Raw genomic sequence first — 19121 nt, forward strand, 5'->3', positions numbered from 1 at the left:
TCTGCAAGCATTTGGTCTTAGATTCGGTCAGCACCAAGGCTAAGGAACAGTTCCACTCTTTTATCTTAAGCAGAATAGCTGTCACGTCCCTGAGGTGCTGAAGTTCAGGCAGAACTAACGGAGCATGCGTACTTCCCCCTGATTCCCCGGCTAACTCCCTGTCCGTCACGTTGGCCCCGCCCTCCGCGACTCGACGTGCTGCGTCATGGCGCGCCTCACCCCGGGCGACCCCGGAAGTGGGTCGGGGGCTTGGCCTCTGCCCGGCCTGGGAGCCGGAGCGGGAGGTGTAACCCCGGAGGGGTCCAGCCGAGCGATCCCGTCCAGCGGCGGACCCTAGGCAGGGCCCGGGCCAGGGGTCCAGGATGCTGAACATCCCGTCCCAGTCCTTTCCAGCCTCCAGCTCGCAGCAGCGCGTCGCCTCCGGGGGGCGTAGCAAGGTAAGCGGCTGACACCCGCGGACGGGTCCGGCTCAGCGCTTGCCTCCCGCGGGCGTTTCGTGTTCCCGCACAGTCCATCCTCCGCTTCCTCCCCTCTCCCACCTCCAGTTCCCACATTCGGCCCTTCCTTTCCTAGTTGGCAACCTCTTCCTGATCCCACGCTGCCTCCAGCCCTCGAACTCTCCTAACCTCCCTCTCACCTCCGAGGCGCTTTTCTTCCCAGCCTTTATCTCGTTCTGTCAGTCCCCTTCTTCCAAGTCTCCCCGCGAACTAAATTCAGGGGTAACCGATAGGCCTGGCTCTGTGCTTCCTGATTATAGGGACTGAGGATTAGCTTTCTTCCCTCAACCTATCCTCCTCTCTGGGCTTTTGTTCTCTCTCTGAGGGAGTTCTCAGTGATGTGGGGTCCCAGCGGAAGGGAAAGGTTGGGCGGTGGCGACAGTGACCCGTGACTATCCCTGCAGGGGTGGGGGCTCCCCGAGCTAGGGGAGATCGGAGAAGGGAGACCACAGGTCTGCAAACCTCCAGTTTACGGAGACTTATTGAAGTCCTACTGCCCTTCTTTCTTCCCCTGGTACTTCAGTTTTTTGTTGTTGTTTGTTGTTTTTGTTGTGTGTGTGTGTGTGTGTGTGTGTGTGTTTAACCACTGCCTTTTCCACTGATAACACTTGATGACTTTGAAGTGAATATACTCTTTAAGTTTTTGTTGAACATAGTTACTGTTAACAACAGGTGGAATACAAATGTATTTTACATTTGCAAAACTTAATAAAATCGTCCCCTTTGCTCATTGCAACATGAATTGCTTGCTCTTGTTATTAGTTGGTTCCTCATTCTGTAACCACATCGTGTTTTGTTTTTGAGACTTCCACCTGCTTGGACCACTCCTTTTTCATTTCTGGGCTCTTGGGTCTTAGCATCATTTGGGAACTTCACTGCCTTTCTCTCTCTCTCTCCTTCTCTCTCTCCCTCCCTCCCTCCCTCCCTCCTTTCTTTTTTTTTCCTCCACTAAGACCTGGAGTTTGACTCTAGATCTGAATTATGGATTCAGGGATATGTAGCTTTCATTAGCTTTTCAGAAGTCTGTAAACCCAACTATAATAATAGTACAGCCGAGATTTATTCAATGCTTACTGATGGCCATGTATGTTCTAAGTGTTCTCATTGCTTTACTTGTATTAACCCGTTTAATCTTTACAATGATCCTATGAAGTGCATGTATTTGTTATCTCCATTTCACAGAAAAGGAATCTGGTGAAGAATGTTGCCTTAGATCTTACAGGCTTGATGTGATGTGACTCTGTGGCTGTGGTTTTTTAATTTATTGCTCCACATGTCATCCAGCCATTTAATTATTTGCCCCCTCTTCCTTGATATTTGACCTGTTTCTCTTCTTAAGCTGTAGGGAGCGGCTATAGGGTCAAGCCTCTGACTGACCTGTGGCAGAGCCACATACAAGTCCCAGCTTGGAGGGCAGAGCCCTCCTAGCACAATTAAGCTTGACCTTATAGTCCTCCCTTGTTCATAGGTAGCTAATGGGCTGTGGGAGGTGCAGCAAGTGCTGACAAAACAAGGCTTGAGTAAGAAACTAGCAAGAACATTGTAAACATGTTGACCACTCCCCTTGTTTTGCTTTGTGTGCTCTGACTATAAAATAAATCTTCAGCTTACAGGCTGTGTCACTGTTTCCTCATCCAGGCAGTGATCCACCTGGTCCCAACTGTACTCTCTTGTCTGTTTTCCCAGAGAAAGAATTTATGAATTAGGTTATAAGTTTCTGCCCTTCTCCATTTAAACTACTAGTCATTTTCTCAATATCCATTTAAAGGAGACAATTTAGAGGCAAAGACAAAAGATTCACAGGTGGTGATGGTAAAGGTTAATCTTTGGGTCCAAAAAGAGAACAAAATAAGATTATTGTGCAACTCAAAGGGAAGCTAAGACTGTTTTTTGTTTTTTTTCTTTGTGAAACAAGCTACTCTTGAACATGTTAGAAGCTGAGTCAGGATTGTATGAAATGGGTAGACTGAGAAATAGAACCTAGTTGGGGAGGTTGTATATCATAATAGTTAAAAAGCACAGACTTTAAAAAAAATGTTTTTATTGATTTCAGAGCAGAAGGGAGAGGGAGAGATAGAAAGAAACATCAGTGATGAGAGAGAATCATCAATTGGCTGCCTCCTGCATGCCTCCCACTGGGGATCGAGCCCAAAACCCAGGCATCTGCCCCAACTGGGAATCAAACCGAAGTCTCAAAAACGATGCTCAACCACCGAGCAACACCAGCTGGGCAAGCACAGACTTTTGAATGAGAAAGACCCAGATTCTTTTCCCAGCTCTACTACTTAACCTCCTTGACTCAGGTGTAAATGGAATGACAGTACCCATTTTATAGGGTTGTTTATAGGATTAAATGAGATAATGTTTCTCTTAGCACAGTATTGGTATACTGAAAGCACTCACTAAATGTAACTAAATACCTCTCATCTTTTATTTAAATATCAAGGATTGTTGTGTACAACCCTTAGCATAGTGCCTAGCTAAAGTATGCCCTCAATATTTGATAGCTATTATTATTTCTACTAACACTAGTAAATAAATATTTACTGAGAACCTACCTTATTCTACAGATAGGTCTCTATTTTCAAGGAGTTTAGTCTAGTAGGCTGCATGGACTAGTAAACAGGCAGTTATAAATGCCATAAATACTGCAATAGTGTGTTATGATAAGTTGGGGTCAGAGAAGGCTTCTGGAGGAAATAATGTCTGCGGTGGAGTGGGGTGATCGATCCAGGCATGGAGCAAGTGTTTCATTGCAGTCAAGGAGTCTGTTTCCATTTTCCCATTTAGCTAAAACATATAAATGGGAAGGAGCAAAAGTTAAACCATGGAGCTAGTGAGGTAACCACTATAGGAAATTTAGAGACATCATTATAAGGTAATGTGGGGAGCCACCAAAGGAGGAGGGAGGGCCCGTGATTAGATTTAGCATTTTCAAAAGATTGCTTTTAACTACCATGTAGAGCAGTGATGGCAAACCTATGACATGCGTGTCAGCACTGACACGCGTAGCCATTTCTGATGACACGCGGCCGCATGCGGAGGATGAAACATTTGCTGCTCCTGAGGATGAAACATTTGCGACTAGAGTCTTGGAGTTAGTTTTTTCCTCAAAGTGACACACTACCCGAGTTATGCTCAGTTTTTTGGCGAAGTTTGACACACCCAAGCTCAAAAGGTTGCCCATCACTGATGTAGAGTATGGAATCCACACAGATAAGAGAAACAAGTGAATTTGGTTTGGGATGGGAAAGATCATAATCTTACACTTTACTTTGTTTATTGGGAACAAAAGACCTAGAAAGATTCAGTGATGGTAAGGATGAGACGATGTAGGTTGATAGGAAGGAATGTAAAATTGGAAAGGCACCATAGACCTGTAAACTTGATTATTTTGGGGGTAAATAAATGCCTAAAATAGGTATGACTCAGGAAAGTGAGCTATATACATGTCTTAGCCTGTTCTGGCTGCTATAACAAAATACCATTGACTAGGAGGCAGATAAACAATAGAAATTTATTTCTCACGGTTCTGCAGGCTGGGAAGTTCAAGATCAATGCACCAGCCAATGGCCAATTCTGTGTCTCATAAAGGCCTCATTCCTGTTTCATAGCTGACTTTTCCCCTGTCTTCAAAGGGCTGAGGCATCTCTTTCAGGCCTCTTTTATAAGGACATTGATCCCATTCATGAAGACACTGTCTTTAATACCAAATCACCTACCAAAAGCCTCACTTCCTAATTACCATCACATTAGAGTTTAGGATGTCAACATAAGGATTTGGCTGGAGGCACAAACATTCAGTCTGTAACAATAAACTTCCTTGAATGTGTCTGCTTTTACATTAAACATCCCTCTGGTCCCATGTTACAAACTAGTTATACAAGTTTAGATAGTAGTCCTACTCCATAGGGATGTCTTGAAAGTTTCTACTGGGTTGTCTTAACTGGTTAGAACACTAATAAAGACCTCTCATCTGAAAGTTTTGAAAATTTATTTTGGGGAAAAACACAAACACACACACAAGAAACCAAGTATCCTGTTATAAATCCTCTGGGCAAGGGTAGGCAAACTTTTCTGCAAAGGGCCAGATAATAAATATGTTAGACTTTGAGGGCCACATAAGGATTCAGTCTCTTCACCACCACCCATGTGAAAATTATCCTTAGCTCAAGGGCTATATGGAAACAGGCATGGGCCAATTTGTCAGTCCCTTCCCTATAGTGTTACAGTGTTATTTTCCATTATTTGATAACCTTTGTTTTTCAGTGGATTCTTAGAAAATTAATTGCTGCCTAGTGATTTCCACTGTTCTGTGTATATTGACAATCCAAAAAAAAACAATTTTAGCCAGTTGTTTATATTTTCTTCTATCAAATCTCTCTTGATTTTTAAGGCAAAGAAATTTTGGTCCAAATTGGTAAGTGACTATAATGTATTAGTGACAGAGCCAGGACCAAAAGCTGTTTTCTGACTCCATGATTAATACTGTTCATGTTACCATTATGATGAACATTTGTGTGACACAATTTCTAAGCCCTGCCTCATAGCCCAGGAATTTTATATAATGTTCTGTCTATAATTCTAGTTGTAAGAAAATGATTTTGACAGTCTCCTAAAGCTGTAAAGAATATTTGTAAAATTGTTAGATTTGCATTTTCTTATTCTTTTGAATGGGAATAAGAGTAATGAAGTAGCCTGAAGGCAAGCAGCAGGAGGGAAGAAAAAGCAACTAACTTGAAGAAGCCACATATAATTCTTCCCTCTTCCTTTTTTAGGTACCTCTAAAACAGGGCAGAAGTCTTATGGATTGGATTAGACTAACCAAAAGTGGAAAGGACTTAACAGGATTAAAAGGCAGGTTAATTGAAGTAACTGAAGAAGAACTTAAAAAACACAACAAAAAAGATGATTGTTGGATATGCATAAGAGGTAGGTGGTATTTATGAAGTACTGCAAAAAACGTTGGGTGGGCCTTCCTGTTGTAATGCTTCCTGTTATTTGATTCACAAGTAGATAATAAAAATGTGCCTTATACTGGGTAGTAAGTTATATAATTCCAAATTTGGGCAGTATTTCTTCCTTCTATACCAGTTTATATAGTATCCACACTATATTCTCTTTTAAAGAAAAGTGTTTGCCAGGCAATTTAATACCAAAGTAGTAAAATTACTCTGTAACACCTAGTTTATAAAGAATAATGTTCCACCTTAGTGCTTTATAACAGAATTCTGTCAGAAAAATGTCTCTGAGAATCTAAAGTAAATCAGAAAGCCCATATTAAAGCCCAATCTTTAGTTCTCACTTGTAGCCATCTTTATTATTTAATGTATGTTTCTTAGCAATATTAGTTACCTGATTTTTCTAGCCTATAGCAAATTAGAAGCTTCAAATTAGAAATGAGTGGATTAAAGAAGGTGAGCAGGAATATAAGAGGGTGGCTGGTAAAAGCAGACTTTATGGTATCAAACAACCTGACATCTAGATTGGAGCAAAATAATAAAAGGGCACAGAACTGTACAATAGGCCTCCATAGCAATGTTTATGAGTCACTCAGACGTGGTTAAATATGTCCGCTATTCTCTGTTGGAAGTGTATCGTTTATTGCTATTACCACAATTGCAAATTTGTTGTTGTATAATTTAGGTGTATTGTCAGTTATACTATTTACACTAACCTATATAAAGGCAGGGACCATGTCAGTTTTACTGCTTTGTCCTTGGTGCCCGGAACATAGAAGTCATCAATATGTGTTTGTTGATTGAATGTAACTGATCATTCTTAAGACGTTTGGTTTCTTAAAGAGGTGTATGGTTGTCACAGTAGATTGGTGCTATGACAACTGGAAAGACACCAGTAGACACCAATTAGTTTGCTAGGAATGCCCAAACAAAATACCATAGACTGGGTATTTTGTCTGGGCATCGGAAACAACAGAAATTTATTGTCTCACAGTCTGGAGGCTAAAAGTCTGAGATCAAGGTGCTAGCAGGGTTGGTTCCCTTTGAGGGCTGTGAAGAAGAATCTGTTCTGTTACCTAGTTTCTGGTGGTCTGCTGCCAATCTTTGGAGTTTCTTGGCCTGTAGAAGCATCACCCTGATCTCTGCCTTCATCTTCACATGGCATTCTCCTGTGTACTTGGGTCCAGATTTTTTAACTTTTTTTTTTCTCATTAATCCTTGCCAGAGGATATTTTTTCCATTGTTTTTTTGTTTTGTTTTTTAGAGAGAGTGGGAAGGAGGGAAAGAAGATGGAGGGAGAAAGGGAGGAAGAGAGAGAGAGAGAAACATCGATGTCAGAGGGAGACACATCGATTAGTTGCCTCCTGCATGTGCCCAGACTGGGGCTAGGGATCAAACCTGCAACCCAGGTATGTACCCTTGACCAGGAATCGAACCAGGGACCCTTTGGTCCGCTGGCTGATGTTCTGACCACTGAGCAAAAACCGTCCAGGGCCAGATTTCTGTTTTTATGAGAACACCAGCCTTGCTTATTTCATTAGGGTTTTACCCTACTCCAGTATGACCTCATCTAGTTACATCTGCAATGACACTACATCCAAACAAGTTCACGTTGTGAAGTACTCATGGTTAGGACTTCAACATATGTATTTCGGGTTTGTGCACAATTCAACCCATAACAGAAATAATTAGAGTGTGACATGTTTTCAGTGGCAAAGAGGACAGAATTTTGTAGCAGGTGATGAGATAACTCATTCCAAGGCAGAAGAACAGCGGCTCTACTCCCCTAGGTTTCTCAGGGAAATGCAGTGTATAACACCAACAACTTGGAATGAGGATTCTGCCATGCATACAGTCCTTTTGTCATTTTATAGGGCTTTTAATACCCTCCTTGCCCTTCCTCTATGCTGCCTACCTATTTATCAGATGCGAGTAACTATACAAAATGACCTCCCCATCCTGCCTGTGTGCTTTCTGCTAGACTGGGGTGGGGGGGTGGGTGTTGGGGGGGGGGGGGGAGAAGGGGTGGGGGAGTGTCCGTTTCCCAGGAACATCTCAGCTGGCTCAGGCTGTAGGCATGTCTGAGCTCTGTTTCTTCAGTAGGAAGCCACTTCTCCAGAAAACTCACTTTTGTGAACCCCTCATATCCTAGTTATATCAGATAAAGGAGGCACTGTTGTAATATAGTCATACTTTAATACTTTATTATTCATTTGATGGAGTTAAAGGACTGGTTTGCTATGTTCAAAAAGTAACATATACTTTTAGAGTCACTACTCCCAGTTACATATCTCCTTACTGGTCTGAATGCATGGCTCCTCTTCTGGTAAAGGTGTCAATTTAAGGATATATTTTTACAAGTTTTTGTTGGAGAATTTGTTCTGCTCTGTTAATAATAAGGCCTCCCCCCCCCCCCCGTTTTGGAAGAATTTGGTTTTGTATTTTATCCAGAAACACTTATTCCATACAGTCCTGCCCTTAGAGTTTCAATTCTAGTAGGAGAAGATAAATGATTATTAGACAAGTCTGAGTGAAGTGCCCTAAGAGGGCTGTAAAGAAAGTGGCATCAGATTGAAGAGAGGGAGGCATGTGGGTTAGGAAAACCAGAGACGCTTCATGGTAGAGATGAACTTTGAAGTGATGGACAGGATTTCAACAGGAAATGAGGAGGAGGTACATCCAAATAGAGGGAAGGTCTAAACAAGAGTACAGACCCAGAAAAGTCTGCGGTATGTGCTGGAGCTTAGGTTAGCTGGTGGAGAACTCTAAGAAAGAGGACTGCAAAGGAATGTTAGGTCAGGTTGTGGAGGACCTTGAAAGCCAGGCTGAGGAATGTGTTCTTAATTTAGACAGCGCTGTAAGTTATGGGAGGTTTTTGAATGTAGGGACAGTGTGATCAGAGTGTGCCTTGGAAAGATCTGTTTGGTGCCGGTGTAGTCAGTTGAAATGAGACTAGGAAGGCATTTAGCTTCGTACAGAAGTTCAGATGGCAGTAGGTGAACCAGGATGTTGACAAAGACAGTGGAGAGTTACAGGATGAATGTGAGACAGGTTACTGTAATTTCTAACAGGATCCTAAATGAAAGTAAAAGGAAGCACATGACTAAACGTAACTATCCTTTTCTTCTTAGCTGTTCTCATTTAAAATATTAATAATACCTTAAAGGGGAGATGTGTGCCAACCTTAGCTTTACAGGTCAGAAATAATGTTTGGGCCCAAGTTTTAATCAAAGCTGTAGAACAGAGAAGCAAAGTATTATAGTATCTTTTTTTTTTTAAGTTTTAAATTCTTTATTTACTTTAACAACTGCCCCATTTATTTATTTATTTATTTATTCATTTATTTATTTATTAATTATATTTTTTTTCCCCATTTTTAAATCAGGTTAAAATTCAGCTGACTGGGCTGTAGGAGGCACAGTTAGTCTCTTCAAGAAATAATTTTTATAGATAATATTTTGGGGACTTTTCTTTTTGGGGAGATATAGGAGTATTTCTGCCAAGTTGGGTCATGTTCATAAAAATGATGGTGTGAGAAGAGTACTTGGCTGGCAACAGCCTTAATTGTATAAACTGTAAAATGTGGGCATTCTCTAAGGCAGGTAATACGGAGTTTCTAATTTGTTCACTCAATTCTTACCATTTTCTGTAAAGTTTGTAATTTCTTGAATGCAGTAGGAGTTAGAACATTAAGGGGATGGGTGGGGGAAAGATTGCTTTTTCAAAAACTTTGTTGAATTTTCCTCTCATTCGTGCTTTTGTGGTTTTCTGCCTTATTGCTGTTTCTCCCTCGTAAGAACTAAAAGTGATTTACAAACATGTAAAGCTTTGAGCAAACATCTAAATTGCTCATGTGTGAGAGTTCTATAGAACCTAAATCAGACTTTGTTTTTTTCTGTAATATATTTTACTGTAGTATGTAGTCACTGTGGGTAATGATGTGTTAAGTTGTGAAATCATCATTTGGCAGCATGGTGCAATCTTTGATCTTAATGAGGATGAGAGGAAATGTGGCTTGACCAGTAATCCATTTGAATAAATGATATGTAGAAATAGTTGATTACAGTCAATAGATTGGTGGCCCTATTTTAAAAATTTAGTGGATCAAGTTCTCCAAATGGGATTTTATTTATAGCTTAGAAATGAACTTGCTTTGATTTCTCTTAATACTGATTGTCATATACTAGTAAATTAGAGGTCTGCTTGTGACCCCTGACAAAGTGACTTTAAATGGGTTGGTATTTTGTTTGTTTCATATTTTAAAAATCTTGGGAAATTGATTCTAAGAAGTAGTGTGTAGCCCTATTATATTTTTACGGTATAATTAGCTTCCTAATTTTTACAGTATAATTCCCTTTATTCATCCATTTCTATAATCTAATTCATATATTTTTCAGGTTGCCCATAATATAACACTAGAGGCCCGGTGCACAAAATTCGTGCATGGGAGTGTGTGTCCCTCAGCCCAGCCTGTACCCGCTCCAATCTGGGACATCCCTCTCACAATCCAGGACTGCTGGCTCCCAACTGCTCGCCTGCCTGCCTTCCTGATTGCCCCTAACCGCTTCTGCCTGCCAGCCTGATCACCCCCTAACCACTCCCCTGACAGTCTGATTGATGCTTAACTGCTCCCCTGCCAGCCTGATTGCCTCTAACTGCCCTCCCCTGCCAGCCTGGTCACCCCTAACTGCCCTCCCCTGCAGGCTTGATCGCCTCCAACTGCCCTCCCTTGCAGGCCTGGTCCCTCCCAACTGCCCTCCCCTGCTGGCCTGATCGCCCACAACTGCCCTCTCTTGAAGGCCTGGTCTCTCCCAACTGCCCTCCCCTGCTGGCCATCTTGTGGCAGCCATCTTGTGTCCATATGGAGGCAGCCATCTTTGACCACATGGGGCAGCCATCTTGTGTGTTGGAGTGATGGTCAATCTGCATATTACTCTTTTATTAGATAGGATAGAGGCCTGGTGCAGGGGTGGGGGCCAGCTGGTTTACCCTGAAGAGTGTCCTGGATCAGGGTGGGGGTTCCCTTGGGGTGTTGGGCAGCCTGGGCGAGGGGCCTGTGGTGGTTTGCAGGCTGGCCACGCCCCATGGTGACCCAAGTATAGTCTGGAAGCAGGTATCTGGGATTTATTTATCTTCTATAATTGAAACTTTGTAGCCTTGAGCGGAGGCCAGGGCGGTGGAAATTTGTCTTCCTCCATCTCCAGGGGCAACCCAAGCCTCCTGCTTGCTCTAGCTCCGTGACCGCTGCCATCTTGGTTGGGTTAATTTGCATACTCTCTCCTGATTGGCTGGTGGGTGTAGTGGAGGTACGGTCATTTTTGCATGTTTCTCTTTTATTATATAGGATTAATGCAGATAATCTAGTCTTTATTTGTTAGTTGTGTCTGACTGGTATCCAAGTCTTTTGTTTTCTTTTACTCTATCTTGATCTATTTAACTGTCATTCAGTTTCTTCCTACTTTTTTTTTTTTTTTTTTTAACTCTTCCTCTCTGTACCTCCCTTCCATTCACTAAAAATCTAATAGAGTGAAAAAACTGTGGTCTGGGGCCTTATGTAACCCTGAGATGTTTGGCTGAATAAACTTCAGCCTACATTTTGAAATTTTTGTTGTAGGCAAGTTTTGGATTATAAATTCAGTTTTAAAGAAAGATACGTGGTTATTCAAACTTTCTCTTGTTCTTGTGTCACTTTTTTATTTTTTAGTGAATTTGTTAATTTCATCTATTGATCAAAGTGGCATAAAGTTGTTTACAATATTCCCTTATTATCTCTTTATTATATGTAGGTTCTATTGAGATATGACCTCTTTTATTCCTGATACTGCTAATTTTTTTTTCATGATTAGCTTGTGTTTAATTCTTTTTTTTAAATTTAATCTTTATTGTTCAGATTATTACAGTTGTTCCTTTTTTTCCCCCCATAGCTCTCCTCCACCAGGTTCCTACCCCACCCTGTGCCCTTACCCCCCCCCCCCCACTGACCTCATCCATAGGTGTATGCTTTTTGTTCAGTCTCTTCCAGCACCCCCCACTCCCCTTTTCCCCCTAAGCCATTAATTGGACATCCCCCAAGGGCTCCCAGACTGCAAGAGGGCACAGGTCAGGCTGAGGGCCCCTCCGCCCCGAGTGCACAAATTTCGTGCACTGGGCCTCTAGTGAAGGATAAATGGGAATTAACTAGGCAAAGAGGAATAGAAATAATATTCCAGGCTCCTGGAAAAAGCATGTGCAAAGGCTGGGTGGTGTGATTGTATGAGAGAGAGGGAGAGAAAACACTCCACACGTACACACCCGTCTGTGAACATGAGGAACATAAAGCTAGTGATGTCTGTGTTCTTTCTTTTCTTTTTCTTTCATCAGAACGATGTACTCCTTTTAAAGACTCCATTCTTCCTAAGACACTCTCTTTCCTAAGTGTAGTCCTTTTATGTTCTCTTAATCTCTCCAGCTTCCTCTATGATCTTGGGCAGTTGGTTGCTCATTCTATATTGTTTAACATCCTCAGTTCTTTCTTTCTTCCAACAGCTTCTTTCAGTCTCCTCATCTTTGAAAACCTGACTCTGGTCCTCTCTGACTTTTCTTTCTTCCTCAGCATTTATTGTAGGACCTCTGTTAGAAAATCTGTAACACTTTTTATATTTCTGACTTTCCATTTAAGTTGAGTTCAATATTAATATGCTGCTTTTCTCCCTAAGCCTGACACCTATCACAGCATGGCTCATGATTAGTGGTCAATAAATGTTCTTTGAATCATGTAAAATACTTTAAAACTACATTATGGTAAGGATATCTTAATGATTTCACAAATAAGTAACCAGTTGAGGAACTTGCATATTTGCTGTTTCCAGATTATTGGCTCCTGGAGTTAAGTTATATACAAGTTCCCTAATCAGAAATTTTATTGCTGGATAATTTTCTAATATATATTAATGGCCATTTTTTTTTTAGCCTCATTTTAGAATGTGAGCTGTAGCCTGAAGGGATCATATGTTCTATTTCCTTTGTATAGCTTCATATTTCCTTTTTGGGGGTTTGTACACTGTGGGGATTGGGTAAATATTTAAGATTGCTTAAGGGCCATTTTGTCATTAAATATTTTTAACTAAACTTTTTATTTTGAAAAAAGTTTCAAACTTACAAAAAAAGCTGCAAGAGGGATGCAGTGAACTCCATAAACCCTTCACCTGCCTGGATTGACTCATTGTTGATAATATCTTCTTTATATTTTGATGAATTCATTTTATTTATCTTGTTAATGTATTCTTCATACCTCTTTGTCTTCATTTTAGTAGTTATTCTAAGTTTATGATACACATTTTTACTTACCAATCTAATAATATTATACCATCTCCCATGCAGTGTAAGAACCTTATATACTCCTATTTCACTCTCCTATGTCTTGCACTGTTATTCATTTTACTTCTACATGTTATAAATCCCACAACGTGTTATCATGTTTGCTTTAGACAGTCACTTACCGTTTAAAGAGATTAACATAATAAATGGTGCATGGGATGACTCTCAACCATCTGAGCCACACCTGCTGGACCTGATATCATGTTTTTTATTTTTAGTATTTTCATTAGACTCTTTTTTATAGTTTTTATCTCTGCTGAACTTTCCCATCTGCAAAATGTCATCCACATTTTCAGATAGTCTTTTAAGATATTAATTATAGTTACTGCCCTAACTGGTTTGGCTCAGTGGATAGAGCGTCGGCCTGTGGACTGAAAGGTCCCAGGTTCGATTCTGGTCAAGGGCATGTACCTTGGTTGTGGGCACATCCCCAGTAGGGGGTGTGCAGGAGGCAGCTGATCGATGTTTCTCTCTCATCGATGTTTCTAACTCTCTATCCCTCTCTCTTCCTCTCTGTAAAAAATCAATAAAATACATTTAAAAAAAAAGATACTAATTATAGTTACTTTAATGTCCCTATCTGATAGTTCCAACATTGCAGCATCTCTATTGTATTGCTTTTTTCCCTCTTGACATGGGTTGTTTTATCTTTTGTAAAAATGCATCTTATAATTTTTGGTTGAGTGTCACACATTGCATATCGAAGAATAGTAAAATTTATACTCAGAAATAGGTATACTTTTCCTGGCAGACAGTTAAATTGATTTAGTCTAGTTAGTTACTGAGCTGGGTTTGGTGTTTATTGTTGCTATTGATATCATCAGTGCACCACAGACCTCAAATTCCTTCAACAGTGGGTTATTGCTACCTTGTTTTTTGTATGGGTCCAGCACTGCTAGAGGATTTTTCTCATTGTTCCTGTCCTACTCTTAGCTTACAGCTTGCTCTACGTACCTGGGTAGGTTCTCTCTTTATGCTCTTGCTCCTCTCCCAGTGGCAGGCTGCTCTTGCTTGTTACTTGGTGCAAGACTTGGGGCCGAAGGTGTTTTGCAATTGTAGTATTTTAGCCCCTGTCTTAGGCAGGTCCTGTGCACCTGAGCCCCAGGGGCTGAGTCTTCTTAGTACTTTTGTCACTTCCCCAGTGGCCATGTTCTCTGTCTCCTACTCAGGGCACCGAATAACTTAAACAGAATGTGATCAAGGTCTCTGAGCACTTCAGAAGGTCATCTGGGCATAATTACCAAAGATCATCGTATGTGACCTTATTAGTATTAGGAAAAAGAATAAACTAAAAGGAAATTTACCAGTAAAAGCATTAAAAATTAACCAACATTCTGAGCAATCAGTTACATTCTGAAGGAAGTTGATCAGGTTGAAAGGTAATGACACCAGATGGAAGTTCAGATCTTTAGGAAATGGTAAATATGTGAGTAAAGAGATAAAATTACTTTTTTCCCATTTAAAAAATGCATGACTATTTAAAGCAAAAATTGTAACATTGTTTTGTGACGTTATATAAAGTATAGGGATAGAGAGTGGTAAATTGTCCTTATATTAAATGTGAAGGGATATACAATATTAACCTAAGTAAACTGGGTAACGTTAAGTATATATATTATAAGCCCTAGGACAGCCACTGAAAATATAACAGAGAGGTATAGCTAAATACCAATAATATGAAATTCTGAAAAATATTAGGTTAACTCAAAAGAAGTCAGGGAAATAAAGGAACAGAGACACAAACAAAATTTGCAGGGTTAGGGTGGGGAAGAAAACTTGGGGTTGGGGAAAGAAACTAATAAAATTGTAGCTCTAAAGTCAGAAAGAATGTTTATGCCTGACAAAGTTTCAGAATATACGAAGCAAACATTAACAGAATTGCAAGATAATTAAAATGCACAATCGTTGTTGCATATTTTTAACACCCTCTCTTAGCAGTTAGAAGAACTAAATAAACACCAGTAGACCTAAAATAATAATATGCAGTTTCTCCACGGAACACCAGATGGCACAGTAGTCACAGTGCTTGCAAAAATGGATGTGTACTTAAATATAGTGAAATATGCAGTTCTTTTATTATGTGAACATACCTTTTTCCTTTGTTTATTTTAGCGCCAACAAAATGAACAGTGGTAATTAATGAAATAAACAGGAATACTGCAACATGGTGCCGTAATACTTGGCACATACATAATAGACATTAAATACATTTTTTTTTGAATGAATATACTGTGGGGCTTTGAAGTTAAATCTGATTAAATTTTGAAACGAAAATTATTTTAAAATCTAATTATAAAAATACTGCTTTTACTTAGAGCAGTAGTTCTCAAACTTGTTGGTTTTAAGCTCTGTGTACTCTTTTTAAAAATTATTGTGGACCCCAAAGAGCTTTGTGATGGCCCTTTATGATGGAGCTATTGATATTTACCTTTCAGAAATGAAAATTAAGAAATGCAAAGAATATTTTAAAGTTGAAAGTTAAAAATAAGCTCACTGTGTTATAAATAATACATATTTGTGAAAAATAACTACATTTAAAAAATTTAGTGAGAAATTTGATATTATTTTACATTTTGGCAGATATTTTTACTGTATTGCTTAATAGATGACCACAGTAGTCTCATGTCACGTTTTCTATTTAATCTTATACACCCGTGGAAGAATGAGATTTTTTTTTATTTCGGATAGCATCTTCATAATACTACCAAAAAGTTTTGGTCTTGGACCACCCAAAGAGTCTTGAGCTCCCTCAGGAGCCCCTGGACCATGCTTTAGACTCTGACTTACAAAATAGGACAGAGGAAAAAAGAAAAGTTATTAGTGAGTATATGGCCTGAATCATGGAGATGCAGGTCACTCCTTGGTGGAGGGCTATTAGGTTCCTGTGTATGGTTGCCTAACCTGAAAAGTTGTGGGAGCCTCAAATGGGGGATAGATTAAATAGGTAAGTACAAAATGTCACTTAAGCCTAACATTGTACTGTCTCACATAGAGCTTGGGGTTGAGAATAAGTTGGAGCATGCTGTAATCCAGTTCTGAGTTCAGTTATCTGAGAAATGTGGTGTGACTCAGGTTCTATTGGTGGGAAAGGCATGTTCTCCTATGCAGAGTTGGAGTAGTGCCTGAAAAAGAGCTCTCTGAAATTAGAACGTTCACACATTGCTGCTGAGAATGGAAAACAATGGCAGGTTGTTTCCTCAGTAGGTTCAACATAGATAGCTATGTGACCCAACAAATTCACTTCTAAATGTATACTCAAAAGAAATAAAAATATATGTCCACACAAAAACTCATACATGAATGTTCATAGCAATATTATTTATAACTAGAGGCCTGGTGCACGAATTCGTGCACTAGTGGGGTCCCTTGGCCTAGCCTGTGGGATCGGGCTGAAACCGGCTCTCTGACATCCCCCGAGGGGTCTTGGATTGCGAGAGGGTGCAGGCCATGCCAAGGGACCCCACCGGTGCACGAGCAAGGCGGGGGAGGGATGCGGGAGCTTAGCCAGCCGGGGAGGGACCGCGGGAGGGCTGCAGGGCGTGTCCGGGCTGTCTTGCTCAGTCCTGATCAGCTGGACCCCAACAGCAAGCTAACCTACGGTCAGAGCATCTGCCCCCTGGTGGTCAGTGCACGTCATAGCGACTGGTTGACCAGTCAACTGTCTGCCCCCTGGTGGTCAGTGCATGCCATAGCGAGCGGTTGAGTGGCCTTAGCATATCATTAGCATATTATGCTTTGATTAGTTGAATGGCCAACCAGTCGACCAGCACTTAGCATATTAGCCTTTTATTATATAGGATAACCCCAAAGTGGAAACAATGTAGATGTTCATGAGCTGATGAATGAATAAACAAAATGTGGCATGTCCATCCATGGAATGTTATTCAGCCATTAAAAGAAATGAAGTATTGATGCATGCAACAATATGGATGAACTTTGAAAATATTATACTGAGTAAAAGAAGGCAAACATAAAAGACCACATACTATATGTTTCCATTTATACAAAAGGCCCAAAATATGCAATCTGAAGAGGGAGAAAGTACATTTTACCTAGGGCTGGGGAAGGTGGGAGGGATGCTAAATGAAGAATGTTTCTGCATATTGTTAGGTTGTACTATCTGTTGTGGTTAATGGCCCCTGCATAGGGACTCATAATTCTTCACAATATCAATAGCAAATGCTCAAAGGGAGTTTTTGTCTTTTAAAGAACTAATGAATCTCTTTTTTTGTGGTTTGTTTGCTTGTGTCCTTGTAATGTTTTTTAAGATTGGATAATGAGACCACTGTTTCTAGTATCTCTTTTGGCTTTGGCTGCTAGGAAGTTCAGGACTAATAACAATCATAGTAACATTGTTAACTAGGTTAGGCGACTAGTGTATTTTCTTTTACATGTTTTGGTGTGGTTCTTTAAATTTTGCACACAAATATAAGTATTCTCTTGTAAGATGCCTGTGGTCTTTATCAGTAGCAGTTGGGATTTAAATTACAACAAATATAAAAAGTATATGTGAAAAACTAGAGGCAGCAGCTGCCAAGATGGAAAAGAGCTCTTTCTATGTAAAATGGCAACTTTAGTTTTCAGTTATAAAAGTAATATTGATCCTTAACTAGATTTTTAAACAAACAGTGAGCTCCTAGACACTGGTAATTTTCAAGCAGATTCTAGATGACAGTCTGTCTGTAGAGTCTGTAGAGGTGAATCCTGTACTGGATGAGAGGTCAGACTTAAGACTATCATTCTGTGATTGAATTGGCAGTGTAAGTTTCTGACTATATAAAGCACTCAGTGGTCATTTTAAAGTGGGTAATTTTTATTCTAAGAATTTATTTGAGAGCTCAAAGTTTCAGACATATAATATAAAAGAGATAATTTAGTGTGAAACTATTAAAACAGGTACTACTAGTACATTGCCTAAAGAACTCAGTATAGTAATTGTCCTAATGTGTGTTTTCTGTTGTATAGCACCTCTGCTAGGATGAATTAGCTATAAAATGTACCCCTGAATATTGCTAGGGCATTTAAAAATGATGTATTTAAACATTAGAGTATATGTTCCTAACAGAACTGTTGTATTTTAACTTTAATAAATTGCTGCTCCCCCTCCTCCTCTTTCCTCCTTTTAAAAAAATACCATTTTTCCTAGTTTCATTGAGATGTAATTGAAAATAACATTGTATAAATTTATTGTTTGATGAAACTAAGTTGCTCTTATTAGCATTAGTCAATCCTTTTATTGGATCTACTCCTGGTTAGAGTTTAAAAAACAAAATATAAAACAAAATAAAGTATTAGCAAAGAGGAGATAGCTAGACAGACTGACTCCATTTGATAGATAGACCGACAATAGACTGACTCCCTAAATCTCCCTCTGCTACTAAAGGTCCCCCATGTAAATGGATCTAAAAGCACCATTCATGATGTTTCATGAATCTATTTCTGCCTGTTTTAGTTCTTAATGTCATTAATAGGATTTGGGTTTTGCTGAATTAATAGCTTAACATCAAATTGAGATGGTCCAATTTGATGGATCCATAAATACTATTTATTTATATTGTTGTGCATATCTGCCACACCTGTGCCATTAGAGCAATAGGAAGAATTTAATTGTGTCATTGCAAAATTTAGAGAGTTGCAAAATTAGTTTCTAAACACCAGGTGATAGGAGTGAAAAGCTTGCACAGGAGAGATGGCTGTCTAAAAGCCATGTGCAGTACAAATAGAGTACAATAAAGCATGAAGGAAAAGCATAGAATGAAGTTTTTTGTGTTCCTTTTCTTCTGCCACATTCAGGGGTCCAACTTTTAGTTGTTAGAAAATGATTTTGAAAAGGAAAAAAGGAAGGAGACCTTAAGAGGGAGGATAGAGCCTCTGGACCAGTGGAAATGTACCAGTTGCATTAAGGAGCAGGGTTTAAGACTCATTATCAGCAAATCACCGACACTGCCAGGTGTGGTTGGCTCTAACAGTCTTAATTCCTTATAGTGAGGGATTTTATCCTTCCTAGTTTTGTCCATTTGAAGAGGATGGGAAGTTCTTTAGGTCTGCGTCTTAGTCTATCAGAAAGGAAAGGAAGATTATGAGAGGGTGTCAGTCTAAAGAGTTTAGAGGAAGCAGAGAACACATATGGGACATTTCATCCTTTATATGCTAACGAGAGGCCCGGTGCATGAAAATTCATGTACTGGAGGGGGTGGTCCTTCAGCCCGGCCTGCCCCCTCTCACAGTCCAGGAGCCCTCAGGGGTGGGAGGCGACCCGGCGATCAGGGGAAGGCAACACCCCCATCACACCTCTGCTGCTGCACTG

At 40.1% G+C, this 19121-nt stretch overlaps 1 protein-coding gene across 7 annotated transcripts in view; it reads left to right on the forward strand.

Annotated features, from left to right (window-relative positions):
- Positions 1–213: 213 nt before the first annotated feature.
- Positions 214–19121, forward strand: part of LOC103289170 (cytochrome b5 reductase 4) — a 66688-nt gene continuing 47780 nt past the window's right edge. For all 7 annotated transcript variants that reach the window (XM_008145048.3, XM_028128083.2, XM_028128224.2 and 4 more), the window contains exons 1-2: positions 214–437; positions 5276–5429. In XM_008145048.3, coding sequence (XP_008143270.2) covers positions 363–437; positions 5276–5429 — 229 coding nt within the window. In that variant the 5' untranslated portion in view covers positions 214–362. The remainder of the gene's footprint in view (positions 438–5275; positions 5430–19121) is intronic.

This window comes from Eptesicus fuscus, chromosome 10 (genome assembly GCF_027574615.1).
Source record: "Eptesicus fuscus isolate TK198812 chromosome 10, DD_ASM_mEF_20220401, whole genome shotgun sequence".
NCBI classification, from domain to species: Eukaryota; Metazoa; Chordata; class Mammalia; order Chiroptera; family Vespertilionidae; genus Eptesicus; species Eptesicus fuscus.